Consider the following 25,137-nt stretch of genomic DNA (forward strand, 5'->3'; position numbering starts at 1 on the left):
ATGAGCAAGCCCCATGACTAGCATGTTTAGTTTTCTGACTTCAATTTTTAAACTTCACTTTTAAGATAAATGAGAAGGAAAAAAATCAACTTCTACATTTCAGACATGGGTAAATTGTTTTATTTTTGTTTTGGCTTTTTTTTTTTTTCATTAGGAAAAGCAACAGAGAGTGGTAGTAACATTTTATGGAAGAAATGACTTTTGGAATAGCAAAACAGATTAACTTATTTAGTATCCCTTTTCTCTACCCTATACCTGACACATGGAGGACAATTTACAAATGCTGCCTTAGGAAGTACAGTATAAAGTATGCTATAACTGTAAGCCGAGTTTGTATCCTATTTCTATTAACTTATGATATTAGACAACTGACTGAATCTTCTGGATTTCATCTATAATTCTTTGAGTCTAAAAATAAGTAATGGACTAGAAAAGTTATAATTGGAATCAGGAAAACTGGGGATTCTTATATTTAGTTGTCCTATGGTCATTGAAATGTTGTGTAACTTCTTATATTCTCATCTACAAAATGAGTGCAAAAGGAGTGGTACTTGCCTCGAAGGGATACTATGAGTTTCAAATGAAGTAATTAATGTATGCAAAATGCTTTGGAAACTATAAAGTATTATGCAAATGTCAACTACTGTTATTGTTGTTGTTATTATTACTATAAATATGTTATTTCAGTTTATGGAGCCTAGAAAGTGTGAGATGAGAGTAGTATAAAAATGTCATCTAATTGCCAGTTACTTTTACAAAAAAAGCAAAGGAATATTTGGAGGGTTTTGAGATGAGCCTATGTGACTGCTTTAGAACTAGTTGGGCTTTCCCTTGGGCCCCAGCTTCATTCCTGTGATGGAAGGATGGGCATTTAAAGTGAAGGGAGAAAGAAAAGTGTAGAAATATGTATGATTTAAAAATCCTGTGAAAATTATGAATTGCTTTTTTGTACATTTTTTGACATAGATTCACCTACTTTTCATCACATAAATAAAATAGAAACAGACTTTCTTTTAAGAAAAATACTCAAAGTCCAAATAACTGACATGTAAGGTAAAAACAAAGGGTAAGCCCTATCAGAAGAAACCTATCCAGGAAAACTTCAACAACTCAATAGAGTTTTTGTAGAAAATTAAGAGTGGATCAAAACCCTACAATATTATCTTCATTTCTTGATGTCTCATTTTTGGCAGTTTTAAACAAAATTGTTACACAGTCAACCTAAAAATCTGGAGATATACTGAAGTTTACCGATTAACTATTGTAAGGTAACAAGCATTATTTTTAGACAGAAAGTTCACTCTTATATAGGGTAAGGATAGCATCAACATTTGCTGGGAGATTTTGTCTAGCAATGTCTAGCAATGGGCTAGAGCTTTCAGTACATGTCACCTAGCTAATAATAATAACTCAAGCTTTAGAAGAGTATTTATTAAGGGTTTACTTTGTGCCAGATTTGGTGCTAAGTGTTGAAGTTATCAAAACAAAACAAAAGAAAAACAGTCCCTGCCCTCCATGACCTTACATATGAATGAAGACAACACATGGTTGTTCAGTCATTTTTCAGTCATGTCCAACTCTTTGTGACCACATTTTGAGGCTTTCTTGGCAAAGATATTGGAGTGGTTTGCCATTTCCCTGTCATTTACAGATGAGAAAAGTGAGGCAAACAAGGTTAAGTTCTTTGCCCAGAATTACTTAGATAGTAAGCATCTGACACCAAATTTGAACTCTTAAAGACTCCAGATTCCAAGCTCCTACTGTACTACCTAGCTGCCTTATGCAACATTAGTCTATATTTATTCCATATGTAGATAGAGTGGGAAAATAATCTCAGAGAAGGCTTGGAAACTGGGAGAACCAGTAAAGCTCTCTTAGAGAATGTGGCTTTGGATCTGAGTTTTGAATCTAACAATTTTATATCACTGGTCACTCTAACTCTTGAGAGAAAAGAATGGTTCTATACTTAGTAAAAGAGTAGAATTGCTATCAATGAAATATAAGGCTCCTTCTACCAATACTCCTTTCAGTCCTTACTAAACTTTGACAATCAGTTTGAATGTTACCTCACGGAGGTATCACATTTTCATTTCCTTGTGACCATCGGAAAGGCACTTAAAACTTTTAGGATATGCATATATCCTAAGTAGTACAATAGATTGATTACTACACCTGGAGTAAAGAAAATCTGGGTTTGAAACTTGTGGCAGATATGTACTAGCTGTGTGATCCTGGACAAGTCACTTAAATTCTTACAGATTTATTTTCTTTATCTATAGCATAATAACAGTTAACCTTCCAGGATTGTTTTGAAAACCAAATGACACCGTATACAAAGCACTTTGCAAACTTCAAAATGCTTCATATTTTTAAACATGATCATCATGTTATTATTATGATTATTATTATGCATTTATTATTTTTGTTGTTGTTTGGCTAAGAACATGTACTTTAAGATTTTGAAATTGGGATTTGTCCTTTCTTATCTACTCCCATTTTAAATTTCACTTTCACTGTTAGTATAACAATTTGTTTTGTCTGTGTTTTTTAATTGTTGTCATTTTGTTTTGTTTTGTTTTCTGCTATCATTGTATTCTTTATACTTGGAGTGTAGTCAGAGTTTTATGGCTTTTGGCCAAAGACCATGGCTCATGTCAAAGTGCTCTGAAAATCTGCACCATTTCCCAATGACTTTTGTTTTGTTTACATAAACTAGAACATGATCAGAGCATTCTATTTTGAACTAGCATCAGAGGTTAGAAGACTGCTTTAAATCAAGTAATTCATGAAAAGGAACTTTGTTAAAGAGAAACCTTACCTGTGTATAAAGTTTGTATAGTTTTGATAGATCATAACATGATATGGTCAAGGTCATTGAGACAATATAATTAATCTCATTATGTGTTTAAGTGGCAGATTCATGAAACAAGATCTCTAGAAACACAATGGGACAGGCCTTTCCATACTCACAAGTGGTTTGCCATAATATAACAACTATCTATCTGCTTTTAGACAGCAGTCTCATCCATGACCACAAACTTCCTAGTATATGAATGTTTATTAAAAATAACCCTTTTAGGACTGGGATTTGTTCATTTGTTTTTTGGGGGGAGGGTTACTGGGTTTTAATAAGAGAATGACTTTCCCCATGTGCAAGTTAATTTTGTAAAACAAATTTGTCAACCAAATTTGGTTGCAGTAGATTCATTTTGAGATAGGGAATCAATCAATATACTTGGAATGTAATGTCTTAGCAATCATTTAGTACAATTCTTTCATTATACAGATGGGGAAACTGAGCCCCCAAAAGGTTAAAAACAGCTTGCCAAAGATTTTATGGAAATTCCTTATATGCGCCTCAGGAAGAATTAGAGAATGAATGCAAACTTTTTAAAGGAAGTAATGTTTTTGTTTGTTTGTTTTTATCTGTGTCAACAGTAATTAGTTCCATTCCTTGTATTTTCTTAGAGAGAAAGGGAGAAAGGGGAGCAAGGAAAGGGATCATATCTGTGATTTCATTGATGTAGAGCAATAGTTCTCAATCTTTTTAGTCTCCAATCCTTTCACATTCTTAAAAGTTACTGAAAAGAACTTCTGCTTGCATGAATTATATCTACCAATAGTTATCATATTAGAAATTAAAATGTCTTATTATTTTAAAATAGTTTTGACCTCAGGAACTCCCTGAAAGTATCTTTGAGGATCCTCAATTTCTGAATTGGTATTGAAGAAGCTCCTCTCACCAATTGATAACAGCCAATTCTTTGAATATGTCATCTTAGAGAATTGCTTGGGGCAACATTGTTAAAAGGACATATTCAGGGTCACTGAGACAATATGTCAAAGGTGAAGTCAAAAGTGACTGGAATTTACAGTCTTTTTTTCTCTAAAGCTGACTATGCCAAGGTACCTGTTTCTCTTTGCCTAGTTCAAGCACTTAAAATAAATGTTTGTTGAATTTAATTAAATGGCACTGGAGTGTCATCCAATCCACTATTCTATTGTTTTCCCCATCTGGTTTCTATTGGGTAGACAGCCACACATGGCCATATCATTGCTTAAGCTTTGTTTTTTGAACCATTCTTAAGAATAGCATTCCATTTCAATGCTGACATGTTAATGTTGTAAACATTAGCTTAGATTTTCTCATTTTCTATTAAACTGTTCCAAAAAAAAAAATCAGAAAAGAAAATTCAGTAGAGACATGATGGCAAGTAGTGTGACTTTCACCCTCCCCATTAGCTGACCAGTGCAACTCATTCAGATGTACTTGGCTGCTTCTTTTACCTATAGTTATGTCCACATTTTTTAAAAGAGGAAAAGCATGTACATTTTGCATTTAAAAGAACCATTTCTGCTCAAGTTAGCAAACAATGCAGAAAGCAAGCATGTAAAAACTTTAATCTTACCTCAGGTTTGAGCGTCCCTTGTTCTGAAACAAATGTAAAAATGGGCATTGTCAGTGTAAGCAATTGTGTTGGATTAGAAATCTCAGCCTGGGCTCTGCTGCCTGCTAAAACACTACGGCTTTGTTTTCCTAACTGATACCTGTAATATATTTCCAGGGTCCCTGGGGCTGGGCTAGTTATTGTTTTGCAACTCTGGTTCTCTGACCTGATTGGCTTGCCAGGAAAATGACTCAGAGCTCTAAATGGCTTGCTTATAAGCTATACTTAACTCTCTGAATTGCTTATTAAGCAGTGTCAAATAATTAAACCACAAAAGCTGCTCAAGTAGAGGGTTTGCATTAACTTTCTATGCATGAGAGAAAGCTGTCTCCTCTCAACTTTATTACCTTAAACCTGGTATTAGAGTTTTTAACTCACCAAATTGGACCTACGTGCCATACATTCAGGTTCCCACTACAAGTTAAGCAATGAAGACTAAGGCATATTAACACTTTTTATTACATTTGTACAATTTTCATGTCTACTTGACCCAACTCTGATCTAAAGGAAAAAAAAAAAATGAGAATTAGCATTGGATTGTGATGTGAATATTCTCTCCTCTTTTGCTACTTAGATAAAATTGGAGATTTTGCTCTAGACCCCAGTGTGCCCAACTGTGAAATAGGAATAACAATCTTTAGTTACATTGTGAAGGTGAATAATAGGTAAAAAGTGCTTTGAGATCTTTGGATGAATTAATGTCAGAGAAGGACAAAAGATCGTTCTTTATTAGAGCAGGGCCACAAACCGCCTTTTCAAAAGCTGACAAACAGGATTAGGTGTAGAAAGACATTGCCCAGGTCGGTCAAGGGCTATGCTCTTGAGTGTTCCATGTCAGGGACACACTCAACGATCTTTAGCCACCCCCTGGACATCTGGAAGCACCATTTTATCATGATACTACCCCAGGTCTTTTCTATCCCAAAATGATTCCATAAAGAGAAAAAATAGAGCCAAGTTAAGAAGGAAGAAAGCAGAGATCTAACAAGATGGTAAATCTTTTCATAAGTAGCTGGCAGGGGGGGAGGGGGACAGAAATAAAGGTGTAAATCAGACAGACTAAGACTCCTAGAGAAGGATCTGCCACCCATCATTGGCTGACCTTGAACAAGTCCCTTAAACTCCCCCTGATTGGATTAGCTGATGGATCCGATCCCTTCAAACCCTAAAATTCACATGACTTATGAATTCTAAGAAGCCCTATAATCAGAATTCCAGGGAGGGACTCCCACTACAGCGTATACCTAGCCAGCTGTAACAGGTTCACACACTGAACCTGCCTGAGGCTAACAGAATGAGTTTTCTTTTGCCTTTTACCTTTTTTCCCCCTCTCTCCTTTTATTTTTTTTCTAAGAGAATATTCTTTATTAGTGGGAACAGGAGAAAGGCATAGATTGAAAGTCACCTTCCTTCCAGAGAAAACCATGTGCCTGAGAGCCTTTCATCAATTCCGATGCAAGTCACCTTGGCTTTCCCAGGCTGCTGTCCAGGAAAGCAGTTCTGCCTGACCCTGACCCTTCCCTCTGTCCATTTCCCAGGGAGAACAGTTTCCTGCAGATGTGGAGGTGCAAGCAGCCTTTGTCTTTATAGCACTATGTCCTAGGGTAATATTTTGTCCCAATAGATGAAGAAAGAAGCTGCTGGTTATATTAACACCCTCATGAACATTTAAGGGAGCCAGATAAGAGCAAGGGAATGGAGCATCTTGGATTAAACCAATCTATACTTGATGATGAGATACTTGATGGTGATTCCCTGGGCATTTTCACACACACTAGAAATGCACTTTTCCCCATCTTGAGCCATCAGAATTCTTAATTTTCTTCAATACTCAACTTAAGTTACATTTTTTTTTTTTGTCAAGTGTTTTTCCCAACCCCCCTAGTTGTTATTGTTTTCTCCCTGTTATTTATGTCCATGAGAATATAAGCTCCTTTAAGACAGGAACTGTTTTTCTTTTTGCTTGCATTTGTATAAGCAATTTTAGCACAGTGACTGCCAAATACCAAGTGCATAATAAATGCCTATTTGCTTGGACTTCACTATAATTTGTATTTTCCTGGGAGAATATAGGTTCCTCCAAGTCTGTTTCAATTTTTTTTTTTTTTTTTGGTCTTTGTAAATTCAGGTTTTAACACATTGCTTGGTAAATAGTAAGTGCTTAAAAATTGCTTGCTGATTACATGCACCTTCCATCTAGGTTATAGCAGTGATGATTCAATTTGGAGGAGGTGGGTCTTGGGGAAGATGGTATCCCCAACACCCAACACAATGCCTTATATATTGTAGATGCTTGATACATACAAAAAATTAGGTGAATTGGTAGGAGAATTTGTTTGAATATAGGGGATATATCAGCTATGATGAAAAGGGACAATGAGCAATAATGATTGGTCCAGAATCTTTTTCAATCAACAAGCATTTATTACTTGGTAGGTAATGTGTGTATACAAATGTGTGGGATGTGTGTGTGTGATAAAAGGGGAGGGGGCAGGAGGAAGGGGAACTCAGAATTTTAAAGATAGAATTTATCTCAGCTAGTCAGTTTATCAATCATCTAGTCATCCAACTCATGCAAAGAACTTTATGACTCACAAGTGACCAATCAATTTTTTTCTTGAAGACTTTCAATGTAGTCTTCATTTTTAAAACCCATTAGAAGTAATCCGTTATATTCATGGTTAGTTCTCATTATTAGGAAGTTGTTTTTGTTTTGTTTTGTTTTTCCAGAGGACAAGCATAAATCTGCTTTTCCTATATACCCGGTGTTCCTAGTTCTGTCCTTTGGCGGCAAAGAGACCAAGTCAAATCCTCCTTTCTAGAGTACGTCCTTTCTAGCTTCATGGCTAGTCAGGGTACCAGGATATCCCCTTTCAGAGCAACACAGAACATTTCACAGATGTGAGGAAGAAGTAGGCAATAGTAAAGCATGGGGCTGGAATCAGTCTGGTACTGTCTGCTGTATTATACTAGTTGAATTTCATTCCTAGAGAAGGATGTTCAGCAGCAAATAAATGTGACACTTTCATAGTGAGAATCCAGACAGAACAATGCTTAAATCAAAGTCAATTTTCTTTCTTTTTACCTTTACCACCAGAGAACATTCTGTTTTATTAACATGTAAGATTTCTGATTCCAGGAAGGCAAATGAAGTCAAACCACTGCAATGAGCTTGGCTTACTTGGGGCATAGTCAAGCAATGGAAATAAAGCTTCCCTTTGAGGCTTGAATTTATAAACGAAATGAAAAGGTGGATACCATGTTTAACCTCATGATATGCTAAGCCCTCTCTGAATTCATATTGGGACAGTCTCAGTGCACACTTCTCTTTTTTTGCCCAGAAAGACCTATAAACGGTACACTGAAAAAATTCTCTGCTAATCTGAAGACTCTTTTGATTCCTGATTAAAAGAATATTCTAGTTCAAAATGTGATCTAAGTGCCTGTTAACTGATATATTCTTTGCAAAACCTGCTCCTGATTATAAAGCTGACAAAGCCCATCATTTACATCTATCTGACATCTTATTTGCATGCATCTGACATCATAATTTATAACACTCAGATTCAAGACTCTTGTCTCCCAAGGGTACAATTACCCAACAGGGCTGCTAGACAAGACATAACAGTGTAAGGTGGAGATCTAAATATTGGAATACCTACCTCATCTGAACACTAAAAGGAAAAAAGGCTGCTGTCTTGAGATATCCCTCACACTTTATTTCACCCCTCTCTTCTCCTGGGAATATTCCCAGGAAAGTCATTCTATTCTTCAAGCATCCAAAAGTTTATAATCCTTAATTCATCTTTACCCTGAAGCTCTATTCCTGAGGTTGCAATGGATACCACAGTAAAATATTTTTACCCTTTCAAGAATCTTCCAGGACAGTGACTCATAAACCAACTTCTATTGTTTTATCATGCCCCTACTGGTTCTGTGAAGCTTAGAAATGAGAAGGTATTTTACTTGTTCTGGATCCTATGCAGAACAAAACCTCCAGAATCAAAGCCAGAACATAGTTGTATGTGTACATTTGCCTAAGAGAAGTGATTTTTCAAGGAGGCTTCAGGGCTGACTTCAAAATTTATTTAGTCCACATAAAAAAATCTACCCTATTTATTAGCTTTGTTCTCTCACAGCTACAGATTTTTGTCTGTGATCAAAAAGTGTCTCTATGTCTTAAAACTAAATGAAAGACAGAAAAGAGTGATGGTTTATAGAACTGACTTTGGAAGGAAGACCTAGACTCAAATCCTGTTGTCTAGGCATGCTGGTTGGGCTATATGATCTAGGCAAGGCACTTAACTTCTTAGTGCCTCAAGCAACTCTGTAAGATGAAATGCTGTTGAACAAGTGCCAGTCTTTACTGGAAGAGGGAGCACCCTGCTTAGTGAAATTATAGATGAGGATCAGAATAAATTAATGTATATAAATAGTGCAGCTAACTTTCATTTAATGTGGTGTGCTTCAGTCCAGGGTGGGCTCTGAAGTCTAAAAGACCTAGATTCTTCCCCTGACACAATACTAGCTATGAAATCCCAGGGAAATCACCTATCCTATCACAATGTAAGTGACAGGACAGCAGCTTCAGAGAAGAGAGTTTGCACACTGGCAATTCTCCCACAATAATGAAAGCACCACAGTAAACAAAATTGATTAATTTGGCTTTGTCCAAAAAGTTTTCATTTGGACTATTTTCTATAAAATTTTTAAATGGAAAAACAAAAGAATGGATAGAGTTTTGGGGAAAAGCTGTATAAATGGGATGCACATTTGAGTAGCTGCCATAGCATTCTATAAATGTATCATTTTGAATGAAGTATAAATAAGATTTAGAAAGTGTTTTGTATTTCAAGGCATATCTTATTTTCAGGCATCATATCATGGAATCAACCAGCTGATATCTCATTTCTAGTTCATGGTAATGATGACTTATACCAAGTTATTATGATCTAAATATGGGGATTCATTTTCCATTTTCTTTTAAAAATGACTTAAAATTAATGATAACTATAGCTAAAATTTATAAGGCTTTCCGCTATACAAAGCGGTTTATATATTTATCTCATTTGATAAGGAAAGGGAAGTTTCTCAAATGTTAAAACAATAAGTTAAAGGGGAAAGACAGTACTATTATGACTATGGAGGTGATATTCAAATCAGACAGAAATGGCTTACCCAGCCTTATAACCAAATTTAATTTTAAAAAATTACAAAATGACAAAAATCAGGCTGAGATAATTCTTATTAAAGTATAACAATTTTATACAAGTGCAAACATTCTACCACATTATTTATTATGATTTTATGAAGTAAAATTGAGTCCTTTTTAAGATTTGGAAAAGTTCTTTACTGATTCAAGAATGATTTAAATAAAGTTCTTGAATATGCCCAAAGGACTTTCTTATGCATGTCTTTTAATTCAGTAGCTACACCCAAAAGATATCATTTAAAAAGTCCGAAATGGAAATGTGTTGAGCTTCTCCTTTTTTAGTAATAAGGAACTGGAAACTGAATGGATGCCCATAAGTTAGAGAATGGCTGAATAAATTATGGTACATGAATATTACAAAATAATATTGTTCTGTAAGAAATGATCAACAGGATGATTTCAGAAAGGCCTGGAGAGACTTACATGAATTGGTGCTAAGTGAAGTGAGTAGAACCAAGAGAAAATTGTACAACGAGGTTATGTGCTGATCAATTCTGATGGACTTGGCTCTTTTCAACAATGAGGTGATTCAGGCCAATTCCAATAGATTTGTGATGGTGAGAGTCTATCCAGAGAATGAACTGTAGAGACTAAATGTGGATCACTACATAGTTTTTTTGTTTGTTTGTTTTTTTGCTGAGGCAATTGGGGTTAAGTGACTTGCCCAGGTTCATACAGCTAGGAAGTGTTAAGTGTCTCAGACCAAATTTGAACTCAGATCCTCCTGACTTCAGGGCTTGTGCTCTATCCTCTCCACCATCTAGCTGCCCCCACAATATATTATTTTTAACCCTTTTTTTATTTTTATTTTTTTTTGCTGCTGTTTGCTTGCTTTTACTTTTCTTTCTCATTGTTTTCCTTTTTGATCTGATTTTTCTTGTGCAGATAATTGTGGAAATATTTAACATATATTGGATTACTTGCTGTCTAAGGGAGGGGTTGGGGAGAAGAAATGAGAAAAAATTGGAATACAAGGTTTTGCAAGGGTAAATATTGAAAAGTATTTATGCACATATTTTGAAAATAAAAATTTAAAAAATAAAAAAGGCAAAATAAATAAATATAGTTCTTGAAGATGCTCCTTTTGCATGCACCAAGTCCTCCCTAAGTAGTTCTCAGTCATCACAAGACTAAGTCATACTCTTTCCAATTCAGCAGCAGCAGCAGCTGTCCTAGATAATCAAGCAATTAAGCAGATAAGAAATGGGGATCTGCTAGTTATACATTCCAGAAGCTGAGGCTGGCATTCCCACTAAAGGAAAGGTAGAGCAGACTGGAGTAGTCTGCTCCAAGAAGCTTCACTGGGAATTTGATTTGGCTTTTATAGAGAAAAAATGCAAAGCAAGCTCTATTGGGTGAGGCTGGGGCAAAAGGAGGAGGTGAAGCTTTCCTCACCTATTGGACAGGAAGTGGGAAAGAGACACTGTCCCAGCATGTGAACTGCAAACTGCAGCATTATACCCAGCAGAGGGTGTCCCAGAATAATCCTGGCCATGTGATGACTTGTTTAGAAAGACTAATGTACAGGTGCCCAAGCCCATTATTCAGATTAAACTGTTGGCAGGGCACTTTAGAGACTGTGGGAGAATAGCTTTATGCTATTGTTCACTTGAAGGCAGAACAGGCTGTCCAATAGCATGAGATAGAAATGGGGTATAGACCGGCTTCCCACCCTAGAGGAATTAGCTTGGGCTAAAGTTCCCTCTCATTCCTCAGCTGGGTATAAGACTCTCCACTTTATTTTCAAGTTTTCTCGTGAACAGAAACACACCCCAAATAACTTAAAAGGGTTCTTCTCCTTGGTCTGCTATGTTCCAACTGTTACACAGATCGGACACAGATGTGTACAGACATGAATAGAATGAATCAATGACTTTTCTCCCCTTGTAAATGCCTCACCCTTCTGTTACAAGTACTTCTTGTCTCCATGACAAACCAGACTAGATCAAAACAAAAATTCATACAGATAATGAGAATGGACTCAGGGGCTGGAGAACAAAACATGCATCGAAGGCTAAACTTTCAAAAAGTATTTCTCATATGCTTTGTTAAATGCTAAAGGGTAAAGGATTTATTTATTGGATGCATATTCTGCATGGAAAGGACACTCAGCACTTGTACCTCTTCCTCATTTAAAGAACAAAGATATGGATTTGAATCCCACCTCCTATACTAACAAGGTGACCCTATGCAAATTACAAGTTACCTGAGGCTTAGTTTCCCCAACTCTAAAGGCTAACATCACAGAATTAAAGTGAGGATCAGATGAGATATGTGTCCAAAGAAGTACCTATCTTAGCCTATTTCCTCCCTTGTAAAATGAATAATAATAGCATCCACTTCCCAGGATTATTGTGAAGGTGAATAGGATAACATAAGTAATGCACATTGCAGACCTAAAAGTAATATATAAACCTGAGCTATTGCTATTTTTATGTGTATAACAATTTTTTGATATATATTTGGTATAAAGCAAATATTTTTATATTTATTCCAATGAGGAACATGAGGCACCAAAATGCCAAAAGTCACAGTATAGCAAGCAGTAAAGATCTGACATTAACAAATTCTGTCTTGTTACAATAGCTCTATGGTAATATGTCCTACAATGTCACTAAGACTTCACTAAGCATTTTCTCTGAGAGAAAATTCAGATATATTAAGGGGAAAAATGATATTTGTTGGGAGAGGGGGGTAAAGGCTGCTCCATTCAATATAAGTATAACTGAGTACCTACTGTATTTTTTATTTATACTGGGCGAGGTACTGGGTGACACATAAAAGATATCTACAACAGTCCCAACTATCAAAAAGTCCAAAGAAGCAAAGGATTGGGAGTTGGAAAGTACCTCAGAAATCTAATTCAATTTCTTCATTTTATGGATGAGATTCAATGAGAGGAAGGTGCTTGCCGACTCTACCTTCACCTTTTACTAACTTTACTTCCAAACCCCATAATAAACCTCTTTTATCAATCTAGGTTTTGGGGTCTATAAATTCCTTTACAGGGGACTCTTGTGCCACCACCAGACCTCACTTAACTCCGTATCCTTATTGTCTAATCCAAAGGGGTTGCAGAGGAGTTCTATTTGACTCCCTGTACCCCGAACCTGCCACCAGACCTCAATTAAACCCTAATTTCATTTAGGTACCCCAATTCTAGACCTCATCACCCAAGATGGTAGATATAGCTGGCCAGCAGGAGAACCAAGACACAAACTTAGGTGCCCTCTTACCTCTACCTTCACCTTTTACTAACTAGACTTTACTCTTACTTCCAAACCCCATAATAAACCTCTTTTATCAATCTAGGTTTTGGGATCTATAAATTCCTTTACAGGGGACTCTTGTGCCACCATCAGACATCATTTAACTCCGTATCCTTGCCCTGAATCCAAAGGGGTTGCAGAGGAGTTCTATTTGACTCCCTGTACCCCGGAACCTGCCACCAGACCTCAATTAAACCCTAATTTCATTTAGGTATCCCAATTCTAGATCTCATCACCCAAAATGATACAGCTGGCAAGCAAGAGAGCCAAGATACAAACTCAGGTCCTTGAAATTGGGGGAAATGAGATTGTACATATGAGACAATTAGCAGTGAGCAATGCAATCTAGATAATGTTAAAAATGTCTACATGCAGTTCCAAGGGAAGGGGATTCATGAGGGATTGAAACAGAGGCATACATGATAAATGTTTAATAAGGGGCTGTGATGGGAGTGGGTGTAAGCACATGCTTTGAAGTTTATGCTACATTTTTAACACTTTCTTAGATCTAGACAATCAACAAAACAAGAAATCAAGTCCTGATTTGTAGCATTTACTGATTTCTAGGTGCTCACATTGAAAACTGAACCAATATTAACTGCAACCTGTCTGCAGCATATCCGTGGATTGAAATGTTTAGGGAGGACTTCACAAGAGACTTTCTATAGAACTTGAGAAAGATCAGTGAGATTTCCGTATTTAGAGAAGAGGAAAGGGTAGCCCAGGAAGAAAGATAACTATGAAATCAATAGTAAGAAGGATAACATAGAACAAAATGGTGCTAAAGAGTTTTTTCTCTCAAGAAAAAAGGGTTTCCTTTATCATGACATAATTAAGTGCTTCATATGATAAATAATTTTTAATAAGACTTTTGATCATTCCTTTAGACCTCATTGGTTGTTGGCTGATTATTGTTCTTTGTGCTCAGAGGATCAAAATAGCATTACTATGTTAAGGTCAAGGTACAGTGTGTCCAACTGTGGCCCTCTAACCAATATGACTCAGAAAGTTCTACTACAGGTCATGCACAAATAGACCATATGAACATTTGGAGTAGAGATTTTTTTTTTAAATTTGTACAGCTAAAATATCTTTTAAGCTACAACAATTCTGCTTAGCACATACAGCCGAGCATCTTCTTTGATGCTGTACATCATGCTGAGTGATCCTGTCCCAGTGTTAACTATCTCACAATTGATTCTAAAGTTCTTCACAGAGACCTTGAGAGTGTCCTTGTATCTTTTCTGCTGACTCTATGTGAATGCTTGTGTGAATTCTCCATAAAATGGTCTTTTAGATCCATGTACATTTGGCAGTGAAAATGACCAGCCCATTAGAGTTGCACTCTCTTACTAGAGTTTGAATGATTGAATCAAGAAAGGACCTCAGTGTCCAGATGATCTTCATAATTTTCATAAAATAATTCAATTTCATGGCATGGCTCTAGTAAACAGTCCAGGTTTCACAGATTTTCTGGAGGTCTCTGGGGAAGCCTTCTTTTCAGTAATCACCACAAGAACAGCCAGGTGTTAAAGTCCAAATCCTTTATTATCTCCTTCACAATCCAGTTTCCTTACCCGGGGCCCAGGCTATCTTTGTTAGAGGCCTTCCAAAGTCTTAGTTTCAGTGGAGAAGTTAAGGAGGACAGGTCTGCCACCAAGGTGATGTGAGATGGGATGAATGAATCTGGCTCTGCATCCATGGGCTTGTGCTTCAGCCTCCAGCCACCACAAAGGTGGATGATGGAAAGAGTCTGTCTCTCCTTGACTCCAAGTGCTTGAGCTCCTGCCTCCAGTCCACTTGTCTTCTCTGGATCTGACTCTGGCTAAGTTTGTCCCAGCTTGTATGCTCTCTTTTAACTACATCATAGGTGTGAATCTTGTAGAACTATATTAAGTACTAAGTACATGTACTGAACTAGAGAACTATTAAGCACCATGCTAATAAACTAGATAACCATTGTCTTTATCAATTCCACTGACTTAACACCTTGTAAGAATCCTTGTTTTGAGTACAAGAGTTCTGGTCCATAACAGGTATGGGTACATCAACCTGATCATCTATGTGGACATCCCTGGATAAATCTTGCCTAAATAAATGAATTTATTAACATCATTCTAAAATGTCCCCCATTTGCTGTAGTTAGTTGTTCCATGTCTTGTGCAATGCTGTCTGGTAGAGAACCTTTGTTTTGTTGTTGTTGTTGTTAATTGTCAGGTCAAAATTAGTGTAAGTGGCAGAGAATGAATCTATACTCAGTTACATCTTAGTGTCAGAGACTGCATTGAGTGCATAATCATCCCAGAAAAAAAAATTGAGTATCAACTCTCCCTCCACTTTAGTCTTTATTTGTAGCTTTTTCAAGTTAAATAATTTACTGTCAATATGATAGATGACCTTGATGCTATTTCTATCTTCGTTGAAGATATCTGAAAACATCACTGAAAATGTCATGCAAAAAAGCATAGAAGCAAGCACACAGACCTGCTTCACTCTAATGGTGACTGAGAAAACACATAAGCATCATTCATTATCCAGAACCTGTATAAGCATGCTGTCACAAAACTTGTGTATAATACTGATAACTTTTCTAAGCGACCAAATTTTTCCATGATTTTCCATAAGCTTCCTTGGTCAGATAAACAAATGTTGTATTCGCACTTCTGTTCCATTCCTAGCATTTCTCCTGAAGTTGTCCAGCAGCAACTACCATATCAATCATTCTTTGCTCCCTTCTGAAATCACATTGGTTCTTAAGTATGACCATCTTCCAAGTAAAGGATCACTTTATTAAGGAGGGCTCAATTTGGCAACAATAAGAGAGAGACAGAGAGAGAAGGAGAAAGAAGAAGAGGAGGAGGAGGGAAAAAAAGAAGAAAGTAGAAGGAAGAAGGAAGGAAGGAAGGAGGGAAGGAGGGATGGAAGAGAAGAAAGATCCCACTGTGATTGTCATAGGACAACCTAGTTACTTTTTCTTTACAGAGATGAACATGGAGACATGTTTGAACTCCTGAGAAATGGCCTCCTCTTGCCATATAATCTTAAAATTTTCAGTCAATTTTTGTATAAGCAGTGGACCATCTGACTTGTAAATCTCAGTTGGAATAGAATCAGCACCAGATGCTTTGCCACACAAGAGAATCTAATGGCATTCCAAACTTCTTCTTCAATTGGAAGTTCAGCTAGAGAAGGATTGACTTCAACCTGAAGTATACAATCAGTGGTTTTAACATTAGTTGAAAGTCGATTTAGAACATTTTGGAAGTGTGCAGTACATCTCTCCAGGATTAGGTCTTTATCAATGTAGTTCCATCAGCACTGAGCAGTTGAGATGCACTATAGGGTCTATAGGTCTTTGGCCCATAAATGACCTTCAGGACACCATAAAAAAAGAATTTATTTGCCTTTTTACTGAACCAAGAATTCTGTATCTCTCTAAAATTTTGCTTGTACTTTACTTTTGATGGAGTTAAATAGTATTTTCTTAAGGATGGATAAGCTATCCCTCTGGTAAGCTTTGTGGAGTTTTCATTTTTCATTTAACAGTTTCCAAATTTCTCCATCATTGTTGTCAGACCAGTCTTTTTTTTTTTTTTTTTTAATCTTTTTTTATCCCTGAGGCTCGGGTTAAGTGACTTACTCAGGGTCACACAGCAGGGAAGTGTTAAGTGTCTGAGATCAGATTTGAACTCGGGTCCTCCTGAATTCAGGGCTGGTGCTCTATCCACTATGCCACCTAGCTGCCCCTGAACTAGTCTTGATGTATGAAAGTATTCTGGCCCAGATGAGCAAATGTGGTGCTGTTCAGCAAATCTTTGACTGCTACCTACTCATTTTCTGCTCCATTATTGCCAGCCATGTGTTGGTTCAACTTTCTTTCCAATGAACTATCCACAATCAGAGAAACATTCTAATATTTTCACATTAAATCTTCTGGTAATCCTTTAACTTAGGGTCACCACTTTTGTTAAATGCAAATATTTAGCTAACAGAGAATAAGTCTATGATTGGTCCAGCATTCTGTGCCATATATCACCTTTGTTACTCTCACATTCCTTCCAGTGTCTTCTCCTTACAATGCCAGTCTACTAAATGCCAATATTTGCTATGAAGGGGCATCCACAAAGTTTTATTACATTTAGATAAATGGAAAATAGTGTTCAAGATGAGACGGTCATTAGATAGACAGATCTTGAGTAGTAAGTGTTGCTTTTGCTGTTTCCAACCCCATTCCTTTCCTGACATGTCTGATAGTCTGTGCCCATTTTGACATTAAAGTCACCTAGAATTAGAAGCTTGTCCTCTTCAGGCACATTGATGACTAGGGTCTCCAGGTCTTCATAAATTTTTTTTTTGGCCTCATCAGAGTTTGTCATAGTAGAAAGTTTTTCACTGATGATGGTAGTGTGGCATTTCCCTGCAGATGGCAATCACTTTGAGATGAGCCTATCTTTCACTCCTTTTAGGAGATATGCAAGCTTGTTGATTAAATTAGTCTTGATTGAAAAACTTATGCCAGCTTCACAGGGCTCCCCATCACTATGGCCATTCAAAGAAAATGTATGTGAGCTCTATAAACTTTTTCTAGCCTTTTTAAATTCAGAACTGCTTTTTGGATTGGATATCTGCTGAGTTTTTTCCCAACAAGGGTTGTTTATCTTTCTGGTTTACTGAATTTCTTTCACATTGTCCATAAGGTTGTCCACATTACATGTGCCAATGATTAGAGGAATCATCTTTTTAAAACTTTTTGTACCTTTTTTTTTTGTTTTGCTTCAGCTCAGGGTAGGATTCCTGCCTGCCACAGTAGCAGGCTAGTTTTAGCTTAAGTTAAGCAGACAATTTTTAGGGCATCTTTTTTAGTTCCTTCCTCACACCAGGAGACAAGCAGGACATTATTTTATAAAGGTTTCTCACACAAACAGCAGAATCCCACTGCTGTTGCAATCCAATAAGAAGACAACCCCTTTGTGCAGGGTTGTAACTACAGTTCCCACTATATCTGTATCTGCTGCTTTATCATTTGCTCATTGCCACATGACTTTGAAGTAGGTAAAAATGATATAATGCTCTGAGTGATATCTTTTGACTCATGCATAAATTGGATTTAAGTCAGGCAGAGTTGCAAGAAGTTATCAGGCTCACTCTCTTCCAATCATCAAAGCCCAGCAGCAAGACAAAATTCAAGATGACTAGTGATGGCTTGGAATATAGTGGATAACCTTGTCATGTTCCAACTCTAACCATCCACAGTGTCTTCTTCCATCATCTTAATGGTTTGTTGGAACAAATTGTTCACATTCGCCTATTCCTGCCAGAGAAGTCTTTATATGTTTAGGATAGACATCCCCACTCCAACTTACTAATAGGTTTGTGGTCCTTCAGTTACCCTTAGCCACATTTATCTCTTCTGCCAAAATGGTTTAGCAGAGTACAGTTGCTGTGCATTCTTTTTAATTTTTTTTTAGTCACTGTGCATTCTTCAGCTTCCTGAAGTTATAGGTAAGAGGTAGCAGGTAAGGGTAGCGTAGATAGCTAAGATAGAAAGCAGCCCCCAAAAGATTTCAGCAACCCTCACACCAGAGGTGCTATTTTTCCCTGAATGCCTATATACCCCAATTCTTGGGCCTCTGAGTAGGATCTATCCCCTGTCCTTTTGTTCTATTAGCTTTCTTTAGTCCATTAAAATTCAGGTTAAACTTAGAAGGGTTAAGGAGGTACTAGATAAAAATGTCCCTTTTCTTCTCTACTAACTAAGACATGGTATAAAGAGACTATACATGATCCTCCAACCCTCCCCATTTTATCCTGGGTTCCAAAACCACCCTCAAGGGGAGAAATTCACCCCAGCCTACCATCTGGTAGCTTTCTATTTTCATTAATTATTCTTGTTAATCAGATGCTAAACTCCATTGTTTCCATGGTGTTAAAGGACAAGAGAATATTCTTTATATTTAGGCCTCTGCTGAAAATTTCTAATGATCTTGACCCACTTCCAGATCTGACATATTGTGGGATAGACAGTCTCCTCTCTGAAAAGAGTGGTTTTCCAAAAAGAGAAAGTCTGCTCAATGATTGAAAGTCTTCAAACACATTAATTTCATTAATATAGATATTTTTCTTCTGAGAGTCCCACATGCAGGATAAATGTATGACCCTATCTAATACTGCACTATCCCTCCTAAAATCATAAATAAACCTAAATAAATCTAAAATCATAGGTTTCGACTTGGAAGATACATTAGATTCCATATATTCCTACACCCCCCCCTTTTTTTTTTTTTTTACAGATGAGGAATTAGAATGTGATGAAGTTAAATGGCTTTCCAAAGGTCCCTTAGGTACTATTGAGATGGAATTTGCAACACTGCCTCTCAAAGATCATATCCAGCTGTATTCATAGTGGGCAGCTTATAATTGTAAATAACTGGACATCTCCTTCATTTTTTTCTTCCCAAAAAGGCTCAGAAAGTTTAATTGTTATTCCTAAACAATCTGTAGGGGAAAAAAAAAAAACTAGCAATGTTTTAAATTACCTATCTATTGCCAGTGCTATATCAAAGGACATCCATGTGAGGAGGACAGAGGAAGAGGAGATGCCTTTTGCTATCTCAAACCTATTCCCTGGGGAAATGAATAAATGTAGAAAAGGAGATAAAAAACAAGAACGAAGGAAGGATGTGGGAGGAGGAGAGGAGGAAAATAGCACTCTTATTATTATTTTTTTCTTTCTAGTTCAATTTTTGCTAAGATAGTTACTGAAATATAGTCTCTGCTATCTGGCCAAACCCTCTATCTTTCACATTCCAAATTTGAAAAATCATCATATAGATCATAATGGGATTCGAGAGTCCAAAACCAATTGTGCATGTAGATGTACTTACTATCATTTCAATAACCTACTGTTCAAACTTCCTAGAATCAAGTTAGAAAAGCTTATTTCAATATAATGTTTAGCACAATGCCCAGCTAAATAAATGTTTATTGATGTTTCTAAAAATGTTTATTTTTCCTAAGAAATATGACAGCAACTCATAATTTAGTTTCTGAATTGTCTAGGCTTGGTTACTACAATAAGGATGGAATGCATCTTTCAAGGCTTTTAAATATTCTTAAATTTTAGGTATTCCAAATTTATACATTTATTCTTTTTTTTTTTTTCCAAGACTAAGTTTCCCTATCTTGCTCAGACTAGAATTATAGTAACTTAATGGATCCAGCAGCCTTAGTTTCCCAAAACAAGGGAGATTACAGGCTGTGTAATACCACACTTTCTGCCTTAAAAAACAAAAACAAAAACAAAAACAAACAAACAAAAAACTGAGATGAGATTGGAGGCATTAGTTTTTAGATATAAGATCTAATTGGGAAAAAACTATTTCCAGGACAAAGATGCTTTGTCTTCTGCTGCTTCCTTCTTCTTTTATGCAAGGCAATTGGGGTTAAGTGATTTGCCCAGGATCACACAGCTAGTAAATGTCAGGTATTTGAGGTCACATTTGAACTCAGGTCCTGCTGGCTCCAGGACTGATGCTCAATCCATTGTGCTCCCTAGCTGCCCCAGTGCTTCTTTGTTACAGTCATTTTACTTTCCTTTTCTCACATAAGTAACATAGAGAAAATTTCAGTTATTCCTTATATTTTATTCTTCAAAGTTAATTTTCACAATATTAAAAGTGTTATCTTCCATAATAGCTAAAAATTAACTATTACGTATTATTTATATAGCACTTTAAGGTTCACAGTGTAGTTTATTCATTTTATCCCCATAACAACCCTGGATGATGGGTGCTATTTCCCCCCCCCCCCCCCATTTTACAGATAAGGAAACTGTGGCAAACAGAGATTAAGTGATTTGTTCATGGTCACCCAGCTAGTAAGAGTCTGAGGCCAACTTTTAACTCAGATTCCTTCATGTTTCAGATCCATTGCCTTATCTACTGTGCCATATTCCACAGAAGTCTTATGCTGAATCCTTATATTGAAGTAGAGGTGATACAGGGTACTTGAAGATTACAAAAGCAGAATATAAACTTTGGAAAGTGCCAAAGGACAAATGCAATGATTAGCAGAATATCTATTGATTAGCCTAAGTTCAGAAGGATTCATCTCTGGGAGGACATAGAGTAATATATATATATATATATATATATATATATATATATATATAAATATAATTTTTTTTTTTCCCTACACAACTCTACAAGACTATATCTATCCCTTTATTATTAGTGGGATAGGAATCTGCTTCAGTGGAGGGAATATCCAAATCAAGAAAAGCACATGTCCTTGAAATATTGAAGTAATCTCATTATATCTCTTTACTATTTTCAAAATGCTTCCATAAGCATTATCTCATCAATTCTTTTCAATTAATCTACCCTACAAACATGCAGGGTAGATAATATCATCTAAAATTTATAGAAAAAGAAGCTGAAGCACAGAAGGGTTAAATCATTGTGTAAGATTCAGAATTTCTGAATTTTGAAATGTTTTCCCATTTTGTCATAATTCCAACTTATTTATATAGTAGGAATATGGGGCATGGCATAGACTCCAACTAACTCCCGACTCTTTAACTCTCCCTGGATTAGATCTCACATTCTCATTTAAGTGAACAAGGCAAGTCAACAAACAGATATTGAGCATTTACTATGTGCAAAAAGCTGGGGATTCAAAAAAAAAAAAAAAAAAAAAAGGCAAATGATGGCCTCTCCTTTCAAATAATTCAAGGTTTAATTCCAGAAGCCACAAGAAAACAACTGTACAAATTAGATATAGACAGGAGATAAATGAACAGAGGAAAGATATTAACATTAAGGAAGATCAGGAAAGGCTTCTTGAAGAAGGTAGGATTTTAGCTGTAGTTAAAGGAAGCTAGGGAAGCCTGGAGGAAGGCCTGGGGAGTGAGAACATGAAGTACAGCCAATGAGAGGGAATGAAGTCAGAAGACAGGATCTCTTGTGTGAGGAATGACAAGGGGATCATTGTCACTAGATTACAGAATAGATAGGAGACTCTAAGATGTAAGAAAACTGGAGATATCAGGGGTGGGGAACAATAATAAACAATAATAATGAGCTGTACTAAAAATTCAAGATTTTATTTTTTGACCTCGGCAGTGATAGAAAACTATTGGAGTTTGGTAAATAGAGGGCAACATGGTATGATTTGTTCATTAGGAAGGTAAACTTGGTTAGTGAATTAGAGGAATGGGGCCAAACTTGAGTCTGGGAGAGCCAGCAGAAGATTACTGTCATAGTCTAGACAAATAGAGGTAGTTCTATAATATGGTGACCACATTGCTAAACTGACTCTCATTGATTTATATTTCCACTACTGGAAAATACACATCTAAATTTATCACTGTAGCTACTGAGCCCCTGCTGATGTACTTTCAAGTTATATAAAGCAGCTATAATGATGCCATTAATTCTTAAATATAAAACATTTACTAAGTGAGAGGGCAAAAGCAAGAATAAAATAATCATATTATATCATTTAATCAATAGAGTGCAAAAGCAAGATAATTAAAATATAATCACTCACAAATCTAGGTCATTTTTCCTTCAATTTACACATGCCTAAGGAAAGTATGGGCACAAACTGACAAAAACTTGGCAGTGGAGAACAAGTAGAGAAAAGGTAAAATATAAAGATATATTTGACTATATATTACCTTTGATTTTTTTTTTAATTTGAGAATTTAATTTACATTTTGTCTGCTTCCTATTCTTGCATAGAATTAACGGCTGGCCTTTCACTAGCTCAGTGTCTTGCAAATATCAAGAACTAAATGTTTGCTAAATTGAATTGGATAGAATGTTATATCTAGAAAGTATGAATCATTTTCTACTTTAGGAAAGGTGAATTTTAAAAATAAAACTACATAAGACATCATTTAAAAAAAGAAAAGTTCTCTATCATCCTATATAAAAGTAGCATTGTGTAGTAGACAGAGGATGAGATAAGAGTTAGGAAATTTTGGAGGATTCAAGTCCTTCTGACACTTAATAACTCTGGGTCCATAGGCAAGTCACAACCTCTCAGTGCCCCCAATCTACTCACTAAGAATCTAAATTATGGTAGAGTTATTGAGTAGCGATTCTTAGAATAAGTTCTCCTGCTAGTGAAATCACATATCCAAATTCTCTCTCTCTCCGTCTGAAAAACTTTAGAAAATTCAATTAAAAATTAATCAATCCAAATATGGAGATATGTTTAGAAGAACTGCACATGTTTGACCTATATTGGATTATTTGCTGTCTAGGGAAGGAAGATGAGAGTAAAGAGAAAAATTTGGAACATAAGATTTTACAAGATTTTGATGATTATTTTCGCATGTATTTTTAAAACAAAAAGCTGTTATTTAAATTTTTAAAAATAAAATAATTAATCAACAAGTATTTGTTAGGGGGCCTGCTTGTTTGTGCCAGGCTTTGGAGCTACAAAGATGAAAAAAGGAAAATGGTCCAAACATCTCTTACCATTATTTTAGTTACATTCTATAACTGGCCCATTGTCCTTATTTTTGCATAAGAGAAAAACTAAAGTTGAAAAAGATTACATTACTTGCCCAAGGTTACACAGCTAGTTAACAGTAGAATCAAGAATGGAGGTCAGGTCTCTTGACTCCTAACCTGAGCATACTTTCCACTATACCACAAATGCCTATCATTTAATACTATCTTCCTTGTGAGTTGTTGGAAATTAAGTAGTTTCTTATGATGTGAACATTAAAATTTAATTTCTAAGATGCAATATAATTCATTTCTCTTCCCATAACAAGTGTCCCATTATCTGAACCTAAATGAATCTAAAATGAGCTCATATTCTCTATTCTATTCTTCACATTATCCAAAATAATTCAATGTCCACTGCTTCCTTGGGGAAAATCAAAGTTTGACATGACTGCCTTTTGAACTGATGTGGTTAAAGTTCACTTTCTTGTGTTCAAAAAGTTTGACTGATTTTGAAAGGACTTATTGATAAAACAGAGAAACTCAGGGGAAAAGGACAACAAGAGAGAAGAAAAAAGAGAAAGAAGAAAGAAGCAAGAAAAGAAAGAGAAGGAAGAGAGTTAAAGGAACCCAGGAGGGGCAATGAGAGATAAAAGCCTGCTGAATGCATAATTGCAAGCAAACCAAAAGATCCTGAGAGCCTATGTGCCTGTCTGTCTCATGTAACAGGAATGTGACATTCCTTTTTTTTTTTTTAAACCAGGGCAAAGTTTTAAAATAAGATTTTAAAAAATGCAATATATGTCTTTGATGTGGGGAAAAGATAATTAATTCAATTCATTAATTCATGAATTAGTCTACATATGATTTTTGCCCCTGGCAACCAAATAGGACTGCCCCCAAACATCTAGGAGGATTTGGGAGAAATCTAATAATCCAATGCACCAGTGACTAAGCCTTTAATATGTGTGTGTGTGTGTGTGTGTGTGTGTGTGTGTGTGTGTGTTGAATTCATTAATTCATGAATTAGTCTACATATAATTTTTGCCCTTGGCAAATAGAAGGACTGCCCCAAACATCCAGGAGCATATCAGGGAAATCTAACACTTGAATACACCAATGATTAAGTCAGAGAGAGAGAGATAGAGACAGAGATAGACAGAAAGAGAAAGAAAAAGAGAGAGTGTATGTAATGGATGATTGGATGGATGGATGGATGGAAAGATAGGTACTAAAGAAAGAACTATCTTTTTTTCTACTTAGAAGAAAATGATGTGTGACAGAATTGGGCTACAAGGTGAACGAGGTACTACTTTTGTATCTTCTAGTAGCTTTTTTTTTTCTTTCTCTCTAACATTTAATTTAACAAGGATAAGTCACATGAATTTTAAGCTTTCTTCTAATTGTGCTTATAAATGGTAGTTTTCAAAGCATATATGTTACAATAAACACAAATTAGGGGTAAATTAAGCCTTAATTATGTTTAGCAAGGTTTATGTCCTAATTAAAAACAGTATCACAACAATAAAAATGACTTACCACCTGAATTAACTCTGCCACAATTGTCTAATCTTCCTAAACATTCTTTGTGTGCTCGGGCGCCACACTTGAAACATAAATAGCCTTGATAAAATGTTCCTCTGAAAAGTAAAATTAGAGAGTGATACATTAAAGGTGATAAATTCTCTCTATATATGAAATCATTAGAACAAATGAAAGAAATTAATGCTGATCTTATTCAAAGTCAT

General features: G+C 36.0%; 1 protein-coding gene across 1 annotated transcript in view; it reads right to left on the minus strand.

Moving 5' to 3' along the window:
- The window catches only part of VAV3 (vav guanine nucleotide exchange factor 3), a 448,180-nt gene that overhangs the window by 137,245 nt on the left and 285,798 nt on the right, over positions 1-25,137 (minus strand). Inside the window, exons 17-18 of the mRNA XM_074262844.1 lie at positions 24,929-25,029; positions 4,410-4,432 (exon numbers count right to left, since the gene is read on the minus strand). Coding sequence (XP_074118945.1) covers positions 4,410-4,432; positions 24,929-25,029 — 124 coding nt within the window. The remainder of the gene's footprint in view (positions 1-4,409; positions 4,433-24,928; positions 25,030-25,137) is intronic.

This window comes from Sminthopsis crassicaudata, chromosome 4 (genome assembly GCF_048593235.1).
Source record: "Sminthopsis crassicaudata isolate SCR6 chromosome 4, ASM4859323v1, whole genome shotgun sequence".
NCBI lineage: Eukaryota > Metazoa > Chordata > Mammalia > Dasyuromorphia > Dasyuridae > Sminthopsis > Sminthopsis crassicaudata.